The following is a 24,627-nucleotide window of genomic DNA, read 5'->3' as shown; positions in this document are numbered from 1 at the left end:
TATGATCATTGTTTGACTCAGTGTTAAAAATTTTGTTTGAAAAGACTTCTATGATATGTCTTGAGACGTGTTCCTATGGTAAGTGGTGGTGAATAAATGAAATTGTTACTGTGAATATACCATCATCATATCTTGCACTTTCATTCTTGGTTTAGCTAAAAACAAAGTGTTTAAAGTGCCATTAGCACCTCCAGCAATGCAGCACTCCCGAAGTACAAAATTGTTTCTTAGATCTGGTTTCTTGGTTCTGGGGAAGTGTAGGAAAATGTTGCATTTGGAATAAGGTACTGGATCATGTAACTAGGAAGAAAGAAGTAGACTTTGCCTCATTTAAACAATTTTCTGGCACATGTAGCCTATCAAATAAGTGATAATTTTGGGCACCAGACATTGGGTCGTTGGGCAGTGGTGAGAGTGGTTGAGAGTTTGGATAAAATGGTTAGGGGCATTCAGGGTTTTGGGACACAGTGGTGGAAGATGTTGGGGATACAGGGCACAATTTTTTTGGCTTTACCCAAAGCCCAGATGCTGGACCTTCTAACTCATACTTTCTGTCTTGTTTCTGGACCGTAATAAAGATCCTTCATTTCAAGTTCCAGTCCTCCATCACAAGTCTAATTCCATTGATTTCTCAATAGTATTAGCCAGGATCTGACCAATAGGAATTCTTCCTATTCCTTCCTCAGCTTCCTGACTTATCAGAAATATTTATTTCTGTTAGTAGCTATGATGGGAATAAATCTGTGGACTGTTACCTGAGTATAGAATGATATATTTACATCAGTATCCTATTAGTAGCCTCTCTCTTGCCTTTTTCTTTAACAGATCATGATATATTCTTGGGAATGGCATGCATTACTTTCAATCTTGCCTTTAAAAGTACTCTGCTGCCCAGTCCAGTTACCTCAGCTCATTTCTTTCAAAAATTAAATGTTCAATTGGACTTATTCTGTTTCACACTGCAACCTTGTCTGAGATCCCTGTTGCCACAGTGCCTCTGACTCAGGTCTGCAGCTGCATCTTCCGGCTCAAGTTCCTTGACCAGATATTGCCTGCAGCAATTCAGTATAGTGTCCTGGATCATGATTTTGGTACATGCTTCCTCTGATATTTAGCCTTCATCACCAATTCTTCTATTTTATTTAAAGACATTTAATAAAGTACCCATTTAGAGACAAAAAACCTGCAGATGCTGGAATCCAAGGTAGACACACAGGAGGCTGGAAGAACACAGCAAGCCAGGCGTCCTCCAGTCCTGAAGAAGGGTAATACCCAAAACATTGCCTGCTCCTTTCCCCCAGATGCAGGGTAATACCCAAAACATTGCCTGCTCCTTTCCCCCAGATGCTGCCTGGCTTGCTGTGTTCCTCCAGCCTCCTGTTTGTCTACCTGATAAGGTACGCAAAACTGTTAGTTAAAATTGAAGCCTATGGAATTCTGGGCAAATTATTAATGTGGTTGGGGAGTTGGCTGAGCAACAATAGGGATAATGATCAGGTACTGGAATCAGAAGAATGTGGCGTCCCACCAAAAGCTATGTTGGGGCTTCACCTAGTCTACCTATTTGTCAATGACTTAGATGATGGAATAGAAAGTCACATGCCCAGATTTATCAATGGCACAAAATTTGTATCATAAGAGTGTGGATAGAAGCATAAAATTATCAAGATATTGAGAAATTGAGTGAATGGGCAAAGCTATGGCTTTTAACGTAAACAGATGTGAAAACATTGGCTTGACCTAATAAGAATAGAACAGGGGACTTTACATGTAGGCAGAGCTGGCTGGGCCAGCATTTATTGTTTATCCTTAGTACCTTTTTGAGGTATTAATGATATGAGCTGTCTGCTTAAACCACAGCAGTCCATGGGGGATAGTAAAGGCTACAATGCTGGAATAGCCTTTACTAGTTTTTATTATTAAGGTTATAGGGAAAAGGCAGGAGTATGATAAGGTGATGGAGAGGGCAATTAGCAAAACGCATGTCAGCTTGGGCTTCATAAAGTCATCGAGTACAAACAGAGGAAGTTTATACTGTATCTTATTGAAGCTCCAGTTAGGCCACAGCTAGGGTATTGTTGTCTATTCTGGTCAAAAGAACAATATTATTTAAATTAAGAATAACTACAAAAAACTGCAACGGAAATCCCTGCCTCGTTCGCACTCAACAACTGCACCTCCCAGTCGTGAACCATTTCAACTCCCCCTCCCATTCCGCAGACGACATGTCCATCCTGGGCCTCTTGCAGTGCCACAACGATGCTACCCGAAGGTTGCAGGAACAGCAACTCATATTCCGCTTGGGAACCCTGCAGCCCAATGGTATCAATGTGGACTTCACAAGCTTCAAAATCTCCCCTCCCCCTACCGCATCCCAAAACCAGCCCAGCTCGTCCCCTCCTCCCTAACCTGTCCTTCCTCCCACCTATCCCCTCCTCCCACCTCAAGCCCCACCCCCATCTCCTACCTACTAACCTCATCCCGCCCCCTGACCTGTCCGTCTTCCCTGGACCGACCTATCTCCTCGCTATCTCCTTACCTACACTCATCTTTACTGGCTCCATCCCCGCCTCTTTGACCGGTCTGTCTCCTCTCCACCTATCTTCTCCTCTATCCATCTTCTATCCACCTCCCCCTCTCTCCCTATTTATTTCAGAACCCCCTTCCCCTCCCCCATTTCTGAAGAAGGGTCTAGGCCCGAAACGTCAGCCTTCCTGCTCCTCTGATGCTGCTTGGCCTGCTGTGTTCATCCAGCTCTACACCTTGTTATCCCAGATTCTCCAGCATCTGCAGTTCCTACTATCTCTAACGCAAATAGGCTTGGGTGAGTACTTGTGCACAAAACACAGAAAAATAGCATACAGGTGCAGCAGCTAATCAGGAAGGTAAATGGGATGTTGGCTCTTATTTCAAGAAAGTCTTACTGCAACTGTACAAGGTAAGGCCACCTGTAGTACTGTGAGCAATTTTGGTGTCCTTATTTAAGAAAAGATATCATTTCATTGAAGGCGGTTCAGAGAAGGTTCACTGGAGATGATCCCTGGTATTGTCTTTTCAGCGAAGGCTGAATTGGTTGGGAATCTACTCATTAGAGTTTAGAAGAATGAGAGGTGATCTACATTGAAACATATAGGATTCTTAAGAGGTTTGACAAGTGTTACAAAGTTGGGTAGAGTTCTTGTGAATTGGAAGGCAGGAAGTTAGAATTTGGTGTTTGTAAAATACTGGGGTGGGGGGGGTGTGCAGTCTCTTTAAAAGATGATGTACTTTTTCTGTGCTTAGAGCTTCAAAAAGGATGTCTGTGGGCAGCAGTTTGTGGGTTTGCAGGTGCAAGGAGAGCATCCACATTAAAACATTTGTATTAAAAGGCCGTATGGTTAGCTGGCCAAGCAGCAGTTTTGTTTTGTTATCAAGACAACAAGTTTTGATTTTAGCCAATCCATTTAAATCAGGTAGATACTAAAAACCAATTAAATTTAGAACTAGTAGAAACCGCAGATGCTGGAGAATCTGAGATAACAAGGTGTAGAGCTGGATGAACACATTTCTGAAGAAGGGTCTAGGCCCGAAACGTCAGCCTTCCTGCTCCTCTGATGCTGCTTGGCCTGCTGTGTTCATCCAGCTCTACACCTTGTTATCTTAAATTTAGAACTGATGGTTTTGACAACATAGGACCAATTGTAAGAAATATTGATCTGTCATCAAGAGTATGAAAAAAGAGGGCAGTTGGACAAAGACAGGAGAGCTAACTGCCATCTGCTAGAGTTAACATCTCTCAGCTCTTGAGAGAAAATCACTGACTCTCACAGTTTTATCTAAGCTTTAGAGAAAGTACCATCTAAATCCAAGGTACCTATGGCACAGCTAGTTAATATTCCTGACAGAATATTCAATGGAGAAGGCATTCTTGACAGAACATTCTAGAAGACGTAACCTGGTGTAATTTCAAGAGACTAAAGTCTATATCTTTATTTTATATAAGTGGGACTTGTATTTATTTGTATATCATACCATTAGCATCTTGTTTTATTTGGGAATAGTTCGTAGTTAGAAGGGGTTTATATGGTTTGTTAATAGTTTAGTTAATTTGTTCACTGTTAGAGTTAGATAAATAAATTGTTATTTTTTGATTGTAAAGTGAGTATCAGGAATTTACTTTATTTAACCACCAGAAGTTGCTGAAAGGCAGGTTACACCACTTTTCACACTCCTTTTTAACAGATTATAGGGTGATGTACCCCTCTTTGGGTGTTTTGGTTTTAGTTTTCATAGGGGGGTTGACAAAGGCAAATGCTGAGAGATTGATCCCCCTCAGTGGGAGCCTGGGGTGAGAGTGCATTGGCTCAGAATTAAGGGATGTTAATTTAAGACTGAGCCGAGGAGAAATTTCTTCTGAGAGTTGAGGCTGTTTGAACTCCTTGTCACAGAGAGCTGTGGAGGCAGAGCCCTTGAGTATATTAAGGCTTAGTTAGATGCATTCTTGATCAGTAGGGGAATTGAGGGTATTGGGGAAAGGGCAAGGAAGTGGATGTGAAGAATGTCGGAACAGTCTTGAGTGGTGGAGAAGCGAGGGAGTGGAACGGCATACTCCTTTTCCTATTTCTACTGGTACACATCTGAGACATCTAAGGTTGGGGCATTACCAATGCACAGAAGACCATGGTTTATAAGCCTTTCCTAAGCCTTAATTATTGTGCATCAACATTGATGCCAGTCTGATCCATAACTTGACCAGATGTCCCTTGGAATATGAAACCTCCTGAATTTCTGCTTACCTGTTGGCAGCGCTCCCCTCTTTTTGTTCATGTCGTTAGACATAATCCTGCAATCCGTTCCCATCGTTGCGAAACTGGTGTTAAGTGCTCGTAGCAAAATAAGATTATGTTGTCACAGAAAATGCCAGCTTCAATTTACAGAGCATGATGCAAATCAATAAAAGCTAAACAGCTGGTTTACCTGAAGTAAACAAAAAGAGAAATTGCTGGAAAAGCTCAGTAGGTCTGGCAGCATCTGTGAAGAGAAATCAGAGTTACCGTTTCAGGTCCTGTGACCTTTCCTCAGAACTGATGGTAGCTAGGAAAATGTAAGTTTATATGCAGAAGATGGGGAAGGGGAGGGGAAAGGATTAAAGACAGGTGGGGATAGAGCCCAAAGAGAAGGGACAGTTGGACAGACAAAGGAGTAGATAACAATCTCGCTGGGAGAGTGAATAGCTGTTAATGGAGACTGTTAGTGGCTAACAATAGGTAGGGTGTAATGGCAAACTATGGGATAACAAGGCCTAGTGTGTGGGGTTGGGGGCTAGGGCAGTTCAGGCCCCAAAATTATTGACCTTGATATCGAGTCCAAAGGGCTGCAGAGTCCCCAAGCAGAAAGTGAGGTGTGGTTCTTCCAGCTTGCACTGAGCTTCACTGGAACATTGCAGCAAGTCTGAGACAGAGCTATTGGCCAGGCAACAGGACGGTGTGTTAAAGTGGCAGGCAACTGGAAGCTCAAGGTCTTTTTTGCGAGCAGAATGTAGATATTCTGTGAAGCGGTCACCCAACCTACGCATTGTTTCCCCAAGGTGGAGGAGACCACATTGTGAGCAGCAAATGAGTAGACTAGATTACGTGAAGTGCATATAAAGTGTTGCTTCACCTGGAAGGTGTGCTTGGGCCCTTGGATGCTGAGGAGGGAGGAGGTAAATGAGCAGGTGTTACACTTTCGGCAGTTGCAGGGAAAGGTGCCGTGGGGCTGTGGGATTTGTTGGGAGTGAAGGAAGAGTGAGCCAAGGTGTCCTGGAGGGAATGGTCCTTGCGGAAGGGATTTACAGCATCCTCAGTTCTTTCGGTTTTTACCTGAAGTAAAGGTGCTTTCATAGAGTTTTAACCAACAATCTTAAGACTGGTGTAAATGCAAATGAATAATAATTGTTACATTTGACCAACATTAGCAAAAGTCTGTTCTAAGCACTAGTAGTTTCTGGTGAGGATTATATCAATATGAAGATATATTCAGAAATTTTCAAATATGACACCAACTAGCTATACTTGCATTGCAGTTTAACTACTTAATTTTGAAAAGTACCCTGATAGACCCAATCATTTCCCGGTCTCAGCTTTATAATTACATTTTCAGTACTGCCATTAATTTCAGTTTAGGCACGTGCATTTTTTTACATTTCAGCGTTTTGCGCTGGGATGGCTCTTGTGGTAGTGTCCCTACCTCTGGACCAGGAGGTTTAATTGCAAATCCCACCTGCTCCAGAGGTTTTTCATAACAGGGTGACTAGAAAATATCTATTAACACATGCTATAAGATAACACCATGTGGAGCTGGAGGAACACAGCAGGCCAGGCAGCATCAGAGGAGCAGGAAAGCTGACATTTGGGGTTGGGACCCTTCTTCAGAAAACAATCATATTACTATTCTAATTGCAGTGTTTTTGCCCAGTTTTGATTAGTGCTGTCTCCTTAAATTCAATGAGGATAGAATCTCTGCAAGAGACCACTCCATATCCTATAATAATGCAAGCAGAGCTTGGCAAGAAGCTGGAGTCTAGCGTTTGCAGGAACATTCTGACGTACTGCTTTGTCGCAGTCTCAAATCTGTGTTTTAAATGTCTTCAGTTTTAGGCTGGAATCAAGAAAAGCTTTCACCACGTTGTGTGATTTGTTCTGTTTGTAAATGACTGCTTCTAGATGTGACTTGTTAGATTTTAAAATTCAGGTATAGCCTGGTATAATTTTCCACAGTATAAAAGGAGATTTTCTGTTCAAATCTGAACCTCCTGACTATCTCAGAGAAGGAGCTCCTCATCGTGAATCAGAGAAGTCAGTTTGAATTTTTAAGAAGTTGTCTAGGATAGGTTGGAGTTCAGTGGTGGCTAGAAATTCAAGGAATAGAAGCAATTATTTAGAATTGGCTTGTTCTTGCTGTTAGGTGGGCAGCACTTGCCTAAATACGTAATAAATATGCTGATGCATGTGCTTGTTACTCTTGTATAACATAAATTTGATACTTCAATTTAAAATGAGGTCTTGAAGGTGTGTTCCTAAAGGCATATGTTAATCTCAGGGCAATTATAGTCTTTGCCTAAGGGCTGGAGGTCACAATGAGTTTAATCTAAGGTAGAAGTTCCAAAATAATCATAAGAAAGGGATCCCATATGTATTCAATAATCAAAGTTCTGAGAATTTCTGGTGCACATGAAATATACAATATAATGCTCTAGGAATGGCAATATATATCCACATTGAGAGTAAGCATGCTCTTGAGGCTGTTATGACATTTTCCAGCAGAATTGTGCTGGTAATCAAGGCTGTCTGCTCCAAAAGACATACCATATTTTGCTTCATCACCAAAATGATCAATTTGTTTCTGTTCCTTTTGTTCAGATAATAGTGCAAGGTTTCAGTAGGTTATTTTGATTGAACTCAAAATAACTAATTTCTTATGAATGAACTTTTTTTTAAGAACAGATGACAAAAGCAGTTATCAACTAAGCTATAACCCTAGCCATTTATGTCAGTCCCCCAGAGGTCAACACCCGGCCCATCTCGACCACAAAGTAAAGTCTCACTCCATCCTTGTATTCTATTTTACTTCATTACCTCTTTCAATATAAAGGGTTGCCCTGATAAATCAACAGTTAGACTTTGTTCTGCCTGCATGTCACCTATTGGAAAAGCTCCATATGTTTCAAACGTATCTGCTTTTCAAATTTTTTCAACTGTGATTTGAAATAACCAGGCTGGATTTTCAGAGTCAGGACAAATCTGTAGGCTTTTAAAAACGACAAGCTGTACCTAGATGTAGAGTCCAGCTCACCTTGGAACCATTTGTGTCAGCAAATCGAGATGGCACACAGTGTCTTTAAAACTTACAGCATTGATTATGTCGACAAACTTTCCCCAGGCCCAGAGATGTCAACATAAGCAGGCAGCACTTGTCCTAAACAGAATTGAGCAATATTTCCTTAATCCCAGACACAATCACAAGATAGAACAAATATGATAAACAGCTTGGTGGGCCAAGGTCCAATCTGAAAGAATAAAATATATGGAAAGACTTTTAGTGCTCTACTTGGTTTCCTGTCATTGAGATTTTTTTAAAATTCATTAACGGGATGCGGACGCCGCTGACCAGGCAACATATATTGCCCATCCCTAATTGCCCAGAGCACAGTTAAGAGTCAACCACATTGCTGTGGGTCTGGAGTTACATGCAGGCCAGACCGGGTAAGGATGGCAGTTTTCTTCCCTAGAGGGCATTAGTGAACCAGATGGGTTTTTCCTGACAATCGACAATGGATTCATGGTCATCATTAGATTCTTAATTCCAGATTTTCTTAAAATTGAATTTGAATTCCACCATCTGCCATGGCAGGATTCAAACCCACATCCCTAGAATGTTGTCTGGGTCTCTGGATTAACAGTCCAGCGATAATACTACTAGGCCATCATCTCCCCACATGCTGACAACCATAGAATCAATAAGAGATAGATCAGCTTTAGTTTCGATGAGAGTCAATTAGAAATAACAGTTCAGCTTTCAAATTTTATGAGAAAATTGAAGGTCCTAATTTCTGGAACTTTCTCCAGTTCCCAGAAGATATACTGAAAGAGATCTGTGCACCTTGTCCTGCTATAAGGTTTTTTCTTTTACAAAAGAAAGAGAGTGAGATCTTCCTTAGTCTGCTGCCTGCTTCTTTATGGTTTGTTCCTTCAACTGACAACCAGGTTTGAAATGAAACGGAATTGTCGTTCAGACGCTGTTGCTATGCTAGACTTGATGGACTGAATGGCCTCCTTCTGCTCCTATGTCTTATGGGCCTTCTATACATAGGCCCCATCTCTTCCAAACCAAGTCTGTCAAGCAATTAAAGCCATAAAATCCATCTCTCATCTAATTCTAGCAATTACATGTCTCTTCAAAGCCCTTTTAATCCAGAATGTCCAAACATTTCAATATTACAATTCCTCTTAGTCCTTAAATATAAGTAAGTAATCCCAGCAAGAGAACCTGAAAATGATGGTGTTTCCATGTACTTGTTTTCATTTTTGAAGTGGTAGAGGTCATTGATTTGTGGCTTGCTGCCAAAGAAGCCTTGGCAGTTTTCTACATTGCCTCTTGTAGGTTTTTCACATCTCACCACTGTTTGACAATGGCAGAGAGGAGTAAATATTTAAGGTGATGGATGCTGTGGTTGGTTCGCTCGCTGAGCTGGTTAGTTAGTTTTCAGACATTTCGTTACCCTGCTGGGCAACATCATCAGTGCAGCCTCTGATGAAGCGCTGTTGTATTTTCCCGCCTGGTATTTAAATTCTCGGGTCTGTTGGAGTTGGTTACCTCATTTCCAGTTTTTCTTTGCAGTAGATCATAGAATCCCCACAGTGTGGAAACAGGCCCTTCGGCCCAACCCCTGTAACCTACCTAATCTCCACATCCCTGAACACTACGGGCAATTTAGCATGGCCAATCCACGTGGCCTACACATCTTTGGACTGTGGAAGGAAACCGAAGCATCTGGAGGAAACCCATGCAGACATGGGGAGAATGTGCAAACTCCACACAGACAGTCACCCGAGGGTGGAATTGAACCCGGGTCGCTGGTGCTCTGAGGCAGCAATGTTAACCACTGAGCCACTGTGCTGCCCATGATGTATATATAGGATCTAATTCTATGTGTTTATTGATGGCGTTCTTGGTGGAGAACCAAGCATCTAGAAATTCCTGTGCTTGTCTCTGTTTGGCCTGTCCTAGGACCCTGATGTTGCCCCAATTGAACTGGTCGTTCTCCTTATCCGTGTGAATGGAGACAAGTGACTACTGGTCATGTCTTTTTGTTGCTAGTTGATGTTGATGTATTCTTGTGGCCAGTTTCCTTCCTGTCTGTCCAATATAAAGTTTGTCGCAGTCTTTGCATGTGATCTTGTATATAACGTTGGTTCTGTCCATAGTGGGTAGGGGTTCTTTGGTTCGAGTTAGCAGTTGGCGTAAGGTTGACGTAGGTTTGAGTGCCACTCTGATGCCCAGTGGTTGTAGGAGTCTTGTGGTCAGCTCGGATATGTTCTTGATGTGTGGTAACGTGATGAGTGTGTCAGGGTGTACTGTATCTTCCTGTTGTTTGTGTGATAGGCATCATCAGACCCAGCTATTTGGGTATCCGTTGTGCTTAAATACTTGGTAGCGGTATTCTACTTTGTTTTGGCATAGGTCAGGGTTGCTGCAGTGTGTCGTCGCCCGTTTAAATAGTGTTTTTATGCGACTCCGTTTGTGAATGCTGGGGTGGTCGCTGTTGAAATTCAGAACTTGATCTGTGTGTGTGGCCTTTCTGTGTATCTTTGTCAGAAATTCCCCATTGGCCCTGCGTTCTACCGTGACGTCCAGGAATGGGAACAGTTTGTTCTTTTCTTCTTCACTGGTGAATTTGATGTTGGTGTGAGTGTTGTTTAAAAGTTGGTTTGCCTCCTCCAGTTCAGTCCGTTTGATGATGATGAAAGTGTCGTTCACGTATCAGATCCATAGTTTAGGTTGGATCTGCGGAAGGGCTATGCTTTTAAGTCTCTGCATCACCGCTTCTGCTATTAGCCCGGAGATAGGTGACCCCATGCGTGTCCCGTTGATTTGTTCATAGATTTGGCCAATAAATGTAAAGTGGGTCATGAGGCATAGGTCCAGTAATTTCAGCTTGTTGTCTGTGGAGATGGTGTCACTTGGGTCTTGTTCTTATAGAAGTGTTGCTAGTGTTTCTCTTGCTAGTGGTATGTCAATCAATGTAAATAGGGTGGTAATGTCAAAGGACACCATGGTCTCGTCCTCGTCTATTCCTTGGATTGATGGATGGGTTGTTAATTAGGGAAACTGTTTTGACCTGGATGGGCTTTGAGCTTCTTGAGTGTTGTTGGGATTGGACCTAATTAGGCTTGTGGAGAGTAACCCATCAGACCCCTAACTTGTGCTTTGTAGGCCAAGGTTGGGGTTTCAGATTTGAGAACTGTCACAACATAATTAGCCGAAAGCTTACTTTTGTAGCCATTCCATTTTTGTTTCAATTCTGTTCACTTGATGTGAGCTTCACTAACCAGTATTTATTTTTCATCCCTAATTGCCTTTAAGAAGTTAGGTGGTGAGCTGCCTCTTTGAACTGCTACAGCACAATGTGGTGTAGATTCACCCGCAGTGCTCTTAAGGAGGGAGTTTGAGGATATTGAACTAACATCAATGACAGAACTGTGATCTAGACACAAATCAGAGTGGAGAGGTACTTCGCGGGTGTATACACTTGTATGAATCTGTGTTTGTCCTAGATGTCAGAAGTCTTAGGTTTGAAGGTGTAGTGCATCTTGTACAGGTGTACACTATTGTTTGCTGCTGGTGGAGGGAGTGAATATTGAAGGTGGTGAATTAGTGCCAGTCAATCGTTCTGCTTTAGCCTGGAAGATGTTGAGTGTTGTTAAAACTGCATCCATCCAGGCAAGTCCAGACTTGTGTCTTTTAGATGGTAGGCAGACATTCAGAATGAGTAGATGAGTTAATCGCCATAGATTTCCCAGCCTCTAACCTGCTATTGTAGCTGCAGTAGTGTAATAGCTAGTACAGTTCAGTTTCTGGTCAATGGCAACCCAGGGATTCAGTGTTAGTAACGCTATTAAATGCCAAGGCTGATGGTTAGATTCTTAGTTGCTTATTCAGTGACTTGCACTTGTGTTTCACAGATTGTTACTTGCCACTGGCTAACCTAAGTCTAGATGTTGGTCAGGTCTTGCTCCATATGGACTGGTGTGGGTGGTCCATTTGAATTTGGGGCAGTGATGACCTCCACAATTGGTGTTGAAGGTGGATCTAGTGATAGTCATTTGAAAAATAGCAGTGGAACTGAGTTCCAAACATCTACCACTCTTTGTGTGCAGAAGTGCTTCCTAACATCTCTCTTGAATGGTCTGACCATAATTCTCAAATTATGTTCCCTCATTCTAAAATCTCCAACCAATGAAAATAGTTTACCTGTATCTTTTTTTTCTTTATTCATTCATGCAATCAGGGCGTCACTGGCCAGGCAGCATTTATTGCCCATCCCTAATTGCCCAGAGGGCAGTTACAAGTCAACCACATTGCTGTTGGTCTGGAGTCACATGTAGGCCAGACCAGGTAACGATGACAGTTTCCTTCCCTAAAGGGCATTAGTGAACCAGAAGGGTTTTTCCAACAATTGGCAATGGATTCATGGTCATCCTTAGACTCTCAGTTCCAGATATTTGTTAAATTCAAATTCCACCATCTGCCATGGCGGGATTCGAACCCGGGTCCCCAGAACATTATCTCAGTCTCTGTATTAACAGTCCAGCGATAATACCACTAGGCCAACGCCTCCCCTGTCTTTTTCTGTTAGTATCTTGAGGATTTCGATAAGATCACTCCTTACCCTTCAAAAGTCTAGAGAAAAGAGGCTCAATTGCTGTAATCTTTCCTAATAACTTAACCCCTGAAGTGCAGCAGTCATCCTTGCAAACCTACATTGTACACTCTGCAAAGCCAATATATACTTCCTGAGGTATGATGCCCAGATCTGCTTGCAGTACTCCAAGTGAGGTTTAACCAGAGTTTTGTAGAACTGTAGCATCATATCTGCAGCCTTATGATCAAGTTTTCTAAATATAAAGGCCAGCTTTCTTGATAATTTTGCACCTGTTTGTGACATTTTAAAGATCTGTGCACCTGAACTTTCAAGTCTGTTTGGACATCCACTGTATTTAACTTCACACCATCTATCCTTTTTCAATCCAAAATGGGTAATCACACATTTGGTTACATCGAACTTCATCTGCTATTGTTTTGCATGTTCATATAGTCTATCGATATCCCTTTGTAATTTTATACTATCATCCCCACTGTTTATAAAGCCACCTAACTTTGTGTCATCAGCAAATTTGAACATATATAAATAATTGAAGCTCTAACGCAGATCTTTGTGGGACACCGCTGGTCATATCCTGTTAAAGGAGAAGGCAGGTTAATGATGAAGCTGATTGTTACCAGAAATGAAAGGAAGGGACAGAATGTATGAACAGGACAGAATGTATGAACGTCACACTGCACCAATGAATCATGCTAGAACACTTTCACAAACAGCAGTGGACGCAGGATCAGTTGTTAATTTTCAATCTGAGAAGATAATTTTTTGTAAAGCAAAGGTATGAAGGGGTATAGACCAAAGCAGATGTATGCAGTTAGGGTACAGATCAGTCATAATCTCACTGAAAGCTGTAACTTGAATTTTCTAATTTTCCAATGAAATTAGAGAGGTAAATGCGTGGCTTGAGAGATGGTGTAGAAGAGAGCTTTTTAGAGTTTTGGAACTTTGGGATCACTTTTGTAAAAGAAGAAAGCTGTTCAGGAGAGATCGGCTTCACCAGAGCAGAAATGGAACTAATCTCCTGGCTGACGGTAAATAGTGTAGTGGGGTGGATTTAAATTTGTAAGGCAGGGGAGTGATTTGACTATTGAGCCTAGCCTTGAAGGCACCAGAGATGAAATGCAGAACAGAGGAAAAAAAAAGTGAGGGAAGGTTTGAGTGTTAACAATGAACAAAGAAATGGCCACCTAATAGACAAGCATGAGGTAAGAGCACAATACATGGAGTATAGTTTTTAAAAAAATTGTGGAACTAGAAGCAGAAATTGCACCAGGGAATATGACAGAGTAGCATTGTCATAAACGTAGATGAAACTAGAACAGGACTGGATGCTTAACATCCTGGGTTTTAAGGTTTTCAGTAGTAACAGCATGTGTTAAAAGGGAGGTAGTTTAATAGTCTCGGTCAAAGATTAACGAGATGCAGTTCCTAAATTAGAATCTAAATTGTTGGAGTTGAGAAACCAAGCGGTGACCAGTAAATGTTTATTGTAGGCCTCAAAATGATGGGGACGAAGTAGAAGAGAGCATTTGTAGACAGATCATGGAAACCTGCAGGACAAGTATGGTTGTGATAGTTGGTGATTTCAATTAGCCTTAGGGTACACTAGGAAAAAGACATAAAGTGTGAGGCATGGAAGGGGAGAAAATGCTTCAATGCGTGCGGGAGAACTTTCTGGAACAGTAAATGTTCATTTCTACCAGTGAGGAAGCCGTGCTGAATCTGGTCCTAGGAAATAAGGCAGGCCAAGGGGAGAATGTCAAAGTGACGGAGGATTTGGGAAGTAAGATCCCAGACTGGAAAATGTCAGATTTTAGGGATCTAAATGTTAAACTGGAGCAGATTGATTGGAAACACATTTTGGTGGATAAAACGGAAAATGGGAAAAGTTCAAGAGAGAGATCAATAGGGTGCCAAGAGATAGTAGGAACTGCTGATGCTGGAGAATCTGCAATAACAAGGTGTAGAGCTGGATGAACACAGCAGGCCAAGCAGCATCAGAGGAGCAGGAAAGCTGACGTTTTGGGTCTGGACCCTTCTTCAGAACATTTTCTGAAGAAAATTGAGACATTGTAAAAGAAGTCCATGGAGAGAGTAATCTATAGGGTCCCAAACAGTGCTCTCACAGGGGGACACAGTGTAAATCAGGAAATACTGGGGCTTGTAAGAAAGGTACAGCATTAATCATGGGTGATTTTCATATGCATGTAGATTGGATTAATCAAAATGGCAAAGGTCATCTCGAGGGAGAATTCATTGAATGTATTAGAGGTTGTTTCTTGGCACATTATGTTTTGGAACCAGCCAGTGAACAGGCTATTCTGGATTTGGTATTGTGTAATGAGGTGGGATTAATTAACAATATCGTTGCAAAGGATCTTTAGGAAAGAGTGATCATAACATACTAGAATTTCAAATTCAGTTGGAGTTTCACCCTAGTGTTCTGAAGTTAATCAAAGGTAACTACATAGGCATAAAGACAGATTTGGCCCTATTGGGCTGAGCAGGAGGACTAAAAGTAAGGAGAGTTGATGAGCAATGGCAGATGTTTGAGGTACGCAATTGCTTCCCAACTGGAATATATTCCAGAAAGGAAGAGACATTGTAAAAGAGGAAAAAGTCATCCACAGCTAAGTAAGGAAGGTAAAAGACAAAATCTAAGGCATGCCATGTTGCAAAGGTGAGTGGTAGGCAGGAAAATTGGGAAACTTTTAAAAGGTTAAAAAAGCTTGCTAAAAATTAATAAAAAGAGCAATGGTAAATTATGAAAGAAAACTGGTGCAAAATATAAAAACAGAGCAAAAATGCTTCTGCAAATATATAAAAGTGAAGAGAATAGCTAAAATGAATGTCTTGAAGGATGAGATTAGAGAGTTAATAGTGGGGATCACTGAAATGGCAGAGAGACTAAATCAGTATTTTGTTTCGGTTTTCATGGTAGAGGACGCTAGTACCATCCCAATAGTAACTGGTAATACAGAGGTTATAAAAGAACTTAGAATAAATCATCACTTGTGGAAAAGTACTGAGCAAACTATCAGGATTGGAGGCAGAGCCTGCATCCTAGGGTCTTAAAGGATGCGGCAATAGAGATAGTGGGTGCATTGGTTATAATATTCTAAAATTGCCTGAATGTGGGAAAAGTTCCAGTGAATTGGAAAAACGTTGATATAAAGCCCTTATTCAACAAAGGAGGGAGGCAGAAAGTAGGAAACTATAGACCAGTACGTTTAATATGTGCTGTTGGGAAATTGTTGGAATCCATTATTAAGGAAGTAATAACAGGACATTTGGAAGGTTAAACCACAATCCATCAGCATGGTTTTAGGAAGGGTAAATCATGTTTGACTAATTTGCTAAAGTTCTTTGAAGATATAACGAGAAAATTGGATAATGGGGATCCTGTAGGCATCTGGACTTCCAGAAGGCATTTGATGAGGTATTGCACAACAAGTTAATATGCAAGATCACATGGGGTTCAGGGTAACTTATTAGCTTGGATAGAGAATTGGCCAACCAACAGAACGCTGAGAGTCAGGATAAATGGATCTTTTTCTGATTGGCAAGATGTAACTAGCAGTGTGCCACAGAATTTGATCCTTGGGCCACACCTATTTACAATCTCTATTAATGATTTGGAAGCAGGGATCATAAGTGCTATAGCCAGTTTTGCAGATGACAAGGAAATAGGTGGGAAAGTAAGTTGGATAGGTGAGAGTTTATCCGTGTTGGTCAAAGGACTCCAAAGGCAAATTGTTATCTAAATAGAGTGTTTCCGAGAGATCTGGACATCCACGTGCATGAATCATAAAAAATTAACATGCAGGTACAGCAGGTAATAAGGAAGGCAAATGGAATTTTGGCATTTCTTGCTTAAGGAATGGAATATAAAAGTATGGAAGTGTTGCTGCAAGTGTCCAAGGCATTAGTGAGACTGCATCTGGAATATTGTGAAGAATTTTGGCTCCCTTAATTAAGGAGGGATATAGTTGGATTGGGGATAGTTGAGGAGGTTCATTGACTCCAGGAATGAGGAGTCTGTCTTGTGAAGAGAGATTGAGCAGTTTAGGCCTTTGCTGCCTGGAGTTTAGAAGAATGAGAGGAGTCCTAATTGAAGTATATTAAATGCTAAAGCGGATTGACAAAGTACATGTAGAAAGAAAACATCTTCATGGAGTGTAATCTAGAATGAGAGTTCATCGTTTCAGGATAAGGGTAGCAGATTTAAAATAGATGAGAAATTACTTCTCTCAAAGGGTTATCAATCTGTAGAATTCACTACCCCAGGGAGTGCTGGATGCTGGGACATTGAGTAAATTTAAGGAGGAGATTGGAAGATTTTTAATTAGTAATGGGTTGAAGGGTTATGGAGATCGAGCAGGAAAGTGGAGTTAAGGCTGAGATGAAATCAGCCACGATTGTATTAAATGGCGGAACAGGCTCGAAGGGCTGAAATGCCTACTCCTACTCCTACTCCTAGTTCTTTTGTTCCTATATACCAGGAGGTTTTATGTAGTGGGATTAGGAATATCTTGGAAATATTCCAAGTTTTATAAATTGCAGAATTTGGGAGTAGAATGTATAATGGACTTTTTAAAAGTATGCGCTGATGGCAGCTTTGTGGCTAATATACAGTTTCAAATGGAGTGCCGTATGAGATATGTTTACAGTCACAATAGGAGCCAGTATACCTGAGGTTATTGCTACAAAGTCTGGAAGTGACTGTGACCTACTTTTCGTAGATGGCACTGTGTAAGAGTGACTGTTAAAGTATACTGTCTCACAGATGGCTATTTTTCCCTTTGGATCATGCTGTGTTTACACAGGTGAACTATCTTTCTACAAAATGAGTAAGGTATTACTTTAGCTAAGTATCCCTGAATTCGTTACAGCAACTGTTGCTATGTTTCTGGTGATGAACTAATGAATTTGTTTCTGATTTCATTCTACAGACCAAGCTGCCTGCGACAATCACTGTGCCTTTATCAGTACTAAACCAACCACTTAAAGGAAAAGGAGTGATGGCAGGACCAATCATCAAGGGTAATCTTGGGGCAAAGTAAGTAATAATCCGGAATATTGTGCACAGGGCTGGTAATACCTCAGATGAATTAAGTAGAGCTGAGGAAATGTATTAAGTGGAGTGTCCCAGGGATCAGAACTAGCATCTCTACATTTCTTTACAAACGTAACTTGGAATCAGAAATTCAGTGTACATTGGTCAGATTTGTTGATGATATTAAATAGAGTATTTTAAAAAACTGGATTTTTGCCTGGTGAGGAGTTGCTTCTGGACTGAGATAGGGTTCAGAAGGGAAAGGTGGAAACCCATTTGTCTGTTTAAACTATCGATTAACAATAAAACCCTTAAAAATCTCTGAAAACCTCTGCCTAATTCAACAGTTGGATATTGACCTGTTAAATACACAGGCTACACCAGGACAACTCTGAGATGAGAAGGGATCAGCTTTTATTACCAGCTTGCATTGTTAAGCAAACCAAGTTAGAGACTTCAATTGCAGGGAGAGGATGAATACAGCATAGAAGATTAAGAGTTAATTTAATTCTTGATGTTGGGAAATCTTTTATAAATGATAATCTGAGACAGAATTAACAGTTGCTTGGACAAAGGCATATAAATTAAGGAAAGCCAACACAGATGTGTTAAGGACAAATCATATTTAACAAAATTGATTTTGATTTTTCATGTGACAGCAGAAAGATTGATGAAGCCACTGTGGTTGATGCGGAGAATGTGATTTTCTGAAAGGCATTTGATAGAGTCCCACATAATTGGCTTGTCGGCAATGTTTAGGTTCACAGGATAAAGGAGAATAGATACAAAGTTGGCTAAGTAGAATGCAGTGAGAAATTATCAGCTTTTGACTTGAAGAAGATATACAATTTGTTCGCCAGACATCAATTCTAGGACCACTGATTTTCTTGATCTATGTTAATTATTTAGACTTGGGCATACACGGTACAATTGCAAAATTTGTTGACAATGAAGGATAACAATAGTTTTCAAGAAACATAAGTTGGTGGCATGAATGGAGATTTGAGAGATGAAGTTTAATGTCGAGTAGTGTGATGTATTTTGGCAGGTAGAATGAGGAGAGACATCACAAAGTAAAGAACATAATTCAAAAAGGGGTTGATGAGAAAGGAACCTGGGGGTAAATTGTGTGCAAATTGTTGAAAATGGTAGGGCTGGTTGAAAAAATGAGCGAGAGTCTGGGCTTTTTTAAAGCGAGGCATAGAGGACAAAAGCAAGGAAGTTACAGTGAGCCTTCAAAAAACTCTAGTCAACCTCAACTGAAGTATTTTGTCCAATTCTGGGCATATCTTCTTTTAAGATATGATGAAAACAGTAGAATGAGTGCAATAATGGATTTATAAGAATGGTGAGGCACTTCACTTACATGGAAAGATTATTTTCCTTGAATAAGAAATTTTATAGAGGTGTTCAAAAATTCACTGGTTTGGATAGAGTACATAGAGAGAACAATTCCCATTAGCAAAGGAGTCAAGAACCAGAGAACAGAAATTTGGAGTGATTAGCAAAAGAACGAAAGGTGACGTGAGAAAGCAATTTTCATGCAGCGAATGGTTAAGTTCTGGAATTCACTGCCTAGAGTGTAGTGACTGCAGGTTCAATAATAACTTTCAAAAGAGAATTGAATAACTGTCTAATGAAGAAAGATTTGCAAAGCTACAGGGAATAGTCAGGGAACTGGAACTAGCAAAAATGCTCTTACAGAGAGCATTGGCACAATAGACTGAATGGCCTCTTTCTGTGCTATAACCATTCCGTGGTAATAGAGATGTTTAAGACGATTAAAGAACTTGATGGTTTTTATGAAGACAAACCATTTTCTCTGGTGGGAAAATCTAGAATGAGGGATTGGAATCTTAAAATTACAGCCATGATGTTTATGAGCGATGTCAGGAAACACTTCCTCTCTCAGTGTACCGTAGAAATCCGGAGCATTACCTGCTAAAAGGCTGCTGAATCTGGGGTAAAATAGGAAATTTCATAACTTAGAGTTATGAAGTGAAAGCAGGTAGACGGTGTTCAGGTACAGATCAGACATGACCTGATTCAGTACTGGAACAGGCTGAGCAAGTTGAATGACCTGCACCTGGTAATTTCAGTTTAGAAACATGCAGTGCGGTATTGAAGAGGAGTATTTTCAAGGATTCTCCTGGTTGCTGCTGGGTGAATCCAGCATGAAGGTGTGGTCACCCTTGCAGCAAGGACAAGTCTTGGCTGAGCAGTGAGCATCTCAACATTCACTGTCAAACCATATAACGAACCAAAGGATGTTGAAGACATAAGAGAGATAGAGAAAGAAAACCTGCCTGTGTAGCTCTCATTTCTGTATTTAAGTTCTGAAAATGCAATAATTTCTCAAAGCATGTTATCTCTTACTAGTATCAGTGGACTTGGCAGAAACATCATTCTCACGACCATGCCAGCAGGGACCAAACTAATCACTGGGAACAAACCTGTCAGCTTTGTCACTGCACAGCAACTCCAGCAGCTTCAACAACAAGGACAAGCTACACAGGTAATACAGGATGGGATAGTGGGATTGGGATATGAGGAAATAGCATGTGTCTTTTTAGTGTTTGGGTGTGCTGGGTATCAGTTACTAAGAAATTGGTTGCAGTTTAAAGTCATAGGTAAGTAAGTTGATTATCACTTTTTGACCCATGTTATAGAGTCATAAAACCGTACAGCATGGAAACAGACCCGCTCGGTCCAACCAATCCATGCCGAACATAATCCCAAACTAAACTCCCACCTGTCTGCTCCTGGTCCATATCCCTCCAAACCTTTCCTATTCATGTACTTATCTGAATGTTTTTTAAACATTGTAATTGTATCTGTATCCATCACTTCCTCAGGAAGTTCATTCCACACGCAAACCACCCTCTATGTAAAAAAATTGTCTCTCATGTTTTTTTTAAATCTCTCTCCTCTCACCATAAAAATGCACCCTAGAGTTTCTGGTCAATGATAGCCCAGTGGTAGTATTGCTAGACTATTCATCAAGAAACTCAGCTAATGTTCTGGTGACCTAGGTTTAAATCACACCATGGCAGATGGTGGGAATTGAATTGAATAAAAAAAATCTGGAATTAAGAATCTACTGATGACCATGAAACCATTGTTTATTGTTGGAAAAATCCATCTGGTTCACTAATGTCCTTCAGGGAAGGAAATCCGATGTCCTCACCCGGTCTGGCCTACGTGTGACTCCAGACCCACAGCAATGTGGTTGGTTCCTAACCACCCTTTGAAATGGCTTAACAAACCATTCAGTTGTACTAATCACTATACAGTCTCAAAAGAAACGAAACTGGATGGATCACCTGGAGTCGACCTAGGCACCAGAAAAGACAACGGCAGAAACAGCTCTGTCAACCCTGCAAAGTCATCCTCACTAATATCTGGGGGTTAGTGCCAAAATTGGGACAGCTGTCACGCAGACTAGTCAAGCAACAGCCTGACATAGTTCTACTCGTGGAATCATACCTTACAGACAATGTCCTAGACACGACCATCACCATCCTTGGATATGTCCTGTCCCACTGGCAGGATAGACCCAGCAGAGGTAGCAACAGAGTGGTATACAGTTGAGAGATAGTTGCCCTGGGAGTCCTCAACGTTGACTCTGGACCCCATGAAGTCTCATGGCTTCAGGTTAAACATGGGCAAGGAAACCTCCTGCTGATTGTCGCGTATCGTACAAGGACAGACAGACAAAGAAGTCAGACAACCCTGCCATGGCAACCGCCACAAAAAATGCCAGATGATTGACATGGATAGTACCGTTACAGGTTGTCTGTCTTCCTCCTCTGAAGACCGACACAGAATACAACCGATCGAGTATCCTTTGTCGTCTAGTACTTCCCTGGAGTGGAGAAACTACGCATGTTCTTTGCAGCCTTCAACATATCATCAATGATGACAAACATCCCACCAAGATCATCCCCATGCATCCACTTGTTGCCTTCAGAAAACGGCCAAACCTTAAACAGACCATCATTTGCAGCAAACTACCCAGCCTTCAGGTCAACATCAACCTTACAATCCTGCCACGGCAACTGCTGCAAGACAGGCCAGATCATTGACATGGATATTATCACGTATCTGCCATGTACATGGCAGATACTCCTGTGACTCGTCCAGTGGATGTCCCAAGGCTTAATATATTGGTGAGACGATGCAGAAGCTATGACAATGGATGCATGGACACCGCGCAACAATCACCAGACAGGAATGTTCCCTCCCAGTCGGGGAACACTTCAGTGGTTAAGGATATTCAGCTGCCGATCTTTGGGTAAGCATACCCCAAGGCAGCCTTTGAGATACACAACAATGCAGAATTGCCGAGCAGAAGCTGATAGCCAAGATCCATATCCAAGAAGGGGGCCTCGACCGTGATCTTGGGTTCATGTCATGCTACATGTAACCCCACCACACCGATCTGTAGTTGTAAAATCTGCCTTACTGTCCTGTTTTGACACCGTCACCTTGAATAAATTGTAGTGATCTCTCTACCTTAATTGGTTTGTACAGTTTTGGATTGCTTATTATCTTGGTTAGACCCTTGACATGAGACTGTTGTGTTATTCCAGTCATTTGGTTTGTCTCCAGCACCAACTTATTTTTAATTTTTTGTAATTATCTCTCTGCCTCATTTAATTGGATTATAGGTCACCTTTTGCTTGTTCTTCAGATATTGACACTTTACTCACATTGTCTGATATTCTTGATCACCTGCAGAGACTTATTGTTCGGCCTGTCAACATTCCACTCACACCACTTGTATGATCTTTTGACCTCTCTGCCTATCAATTCTGTGCCTCTCTCACTTCACCTGACAAAGGGGCAATGCTTCAAAAGCTTGTGATTTCAAATAAACCTGTTGGACTTTAACCTGGTATCGTCTGATTTCTGACAATCAAAAAGAAGTCTATTATGCAAAAGAGATTAAGATAAAAGAGAATAAACCAATTGACTTGCTTATGACGCAAATTTAAGGATTTCAAAACACATAACAAAATACAGTCGCATTGATCCCAAACATACTTATACAGCACTCACCAGAGAGAATTCCCTTCTCTTTCACATCTATAGGCTAAAACTAACTCTAATTTTAATCTCACATCTTGAGAATCTGGTAGTCTTCATTCATCATAGACTTTCCCAGCTTTAAGTCACCCCTTCGTGGTTTTAAGCAACACTTAAGGAACTTGCAAACTAAACTCTTCATATAGAGATAACTTATTTACTAACAGATCTAAACCATCTCCCTTCTTTAAGAGCAACTCTTTTACACATCTGACTTCAGCCAAGAATTCTGAAACACTGCCAAACTGAAACCTCGAAGCTGCTTTTTGTAAGCTATGGGTGTTTCCCCTAAACAAACAAAAAAAATCTAATGCACACTGTTTAATATGTTTGTTCATAAACTCTCTTGGTAAAATAAACCCCCTCTACTCTCCAGGATCTTTCTCCTTCTAATGCTGTGCTTTAAAAGAAATCACCATGGCTACAGAAGTACTAACAAGTTAATCATTAAACCCTTCATAGACACAGCCCAAAACTCTCATACCAGCAGCAAAAATCCAAACACTAAAATAACTGATCTTAAAATATGTATAAATCAAGGTGTGTGTGTATTGTACATATGTGTGAATAGGGGATGTGTGTTAATAATCCCATTTTCCACCATTATTGATGCTGATGGGATCCCCAGAGAATCTCCAGTGTTCTCTGTTTGTCGAGGAGATTGTGAGAGGCATTCGGTACCAATCAGCTGGTGATATCTTCACCCTGCATCTGTGGAGAAGTGAAAGTTCCTCCTTTTCTTGTGGGGGGAGGATTAATGGAGGCCAAGACAGTAGATCTGTACACACTGGAATGCCTGAACACCCAATGTGAAGTGTTACTTCAGTGACTGTCCGAGATAATTCATCCCCAGTATCAATCCGTATCAGTTGATGAGGGTTTTTCCTCATAACAAGCAGTAAGGATTTGCTCTCTATAACAGTCAATGAGGATTTATCTTCTTGTCGTGCCCTATCATTCAGCCTTTCTCACTTTGTTTTCAGGTACGGATTCAGCACTTACCAGCTCAGCAACTTCACCAAGGAACAGTCATCAGCTCCACCAAACCTATTTCTACTGTCGTTGTGACAACCGCACCATCAGTGAAGCCGTCACAGGACCAGTGATTATTGGAACAGCACTGTCAAACCTGTGGACCCAGAGGGTGTTATTTATTACCCAGATCTTCCATTATATATTCATTATTTCATGAAGTTGTTTCATTGGCAGCTGTGCCCAATGCTTGGGGATCTGCTCCCTCTTTCCCCTTGTATTGACTGAAAGTGTCAGTGAAGTATTGAAATGTTAAAACTATATCTTTACAAATCTGTACAGTAAATGCAATAAAAAAGAAAGTCTGTTGTGCACATGATGTACCAGGAATCTTTTCTGACCAACAGGGCAGTAATACGTGCACAGTGAACACAGACTGACACTTCATCACCCATGTCTGATGATCCCTAATTATATGCCAGTCTGTGGCAACATCACAGATCTCTAGTACTGCTGTGGGCATCCTCAGCACCCCTCAGAGGTGATGAAACATCAGCATTGAACCCTGCTCCTGATCACAAGTGAGTCTGTATGTGTAGATATTATAACATTGCTGCCTAGCAATGGGTGAAGCTCCTGCCTATAAGAGGCAGTGGGGAGGAGCCAGTTCAACACATTGCAAGATCCTGTTTGTGGACATGTAGTTTTCTTTTATTCTTTCACAATGTGGCCATCACAGACAAGGCTAGCATTTGTTGCCTTTGAACGGAGTGTTCGCTAGGCTATTTCAGAGGGTGGTTAAGAGTCATCTGCATTTCTCTGGGTCTGGAGTTACATGTAGGTCAGAACACAGGCAAGGATGACAGATCCCTTTCCGTAAAGGGCAAGAGTAAACCCTTTTTTTTGACAATCCGTGATAGCTGTTACCATTACTATCTTCATATTTCAGATTTATTAATTGAATTTAAATTCCACCAGTTACTGTGATGAGATTTGAGCCCATATTCCCAGAGCGATAGCCTGGGCCTCTGGATTACTCAACCAGAGGTATCACCTGTATGCCACTGCCTGTCCAATAGTGGTGTCTGCATTAACATTTCTTTGAAGCATG

General features: G+C 41.2%; 1 protein-coding gene across 1 annotated transcript in view; it reads left to right on the top strand.

The window, feature by feature from the left end:
• nfrkb (nuclear factor related to kappaB binding protein) overlaps nucleotides 1-23,890 on the top strand; it is a 96,221-nt gene extending 72,331 nt beyond the window's left edge. Inside the window, exons 24-26 of the mRNA XM_048615380.1 lie at nucleotides 17,353-17,459; nucleotides 19,836-19,971; nucleotides 23,528-23,890. Of these exons, the coding sequence (XP_048471337.1) occupies nucleotides 17,353-17,459; nucleotides 19,836-19,971; nucleotides 23,528-23,650 (366 nt within the window). The 3' untranslated portion in view covers nucleotides 23,651-23,890. The remainder of the gene's footprint in view (nucleotides 1-17,352; nucleotides 17,460-19,835; nucleotides 19,972-23,527) is intronic.
• Nucleotides 23,891-24,627: the final 737 nt, after the last annotated feature.

This window comes from Rhincodon typus, chromosome 32 (assembly GCF_021869965.1).
Source record: "Rhincodon typus isolate 14 chromosome 32, sRhiTyp1.1, whole genome shotgun sequence".
NCBI classification, from domain to species: Eukaryota; Metazoa; Chordata; class Chondrichthyes; order Orectolobiformes; family Rhincodontidae; genus Rhincodon; species Rhincodon typus.
The sequence above is the reverse complement of the archived record's forward strand: the minus strand, read 5'-3'. Positions and strand labels throughout refer to the sequence as shown.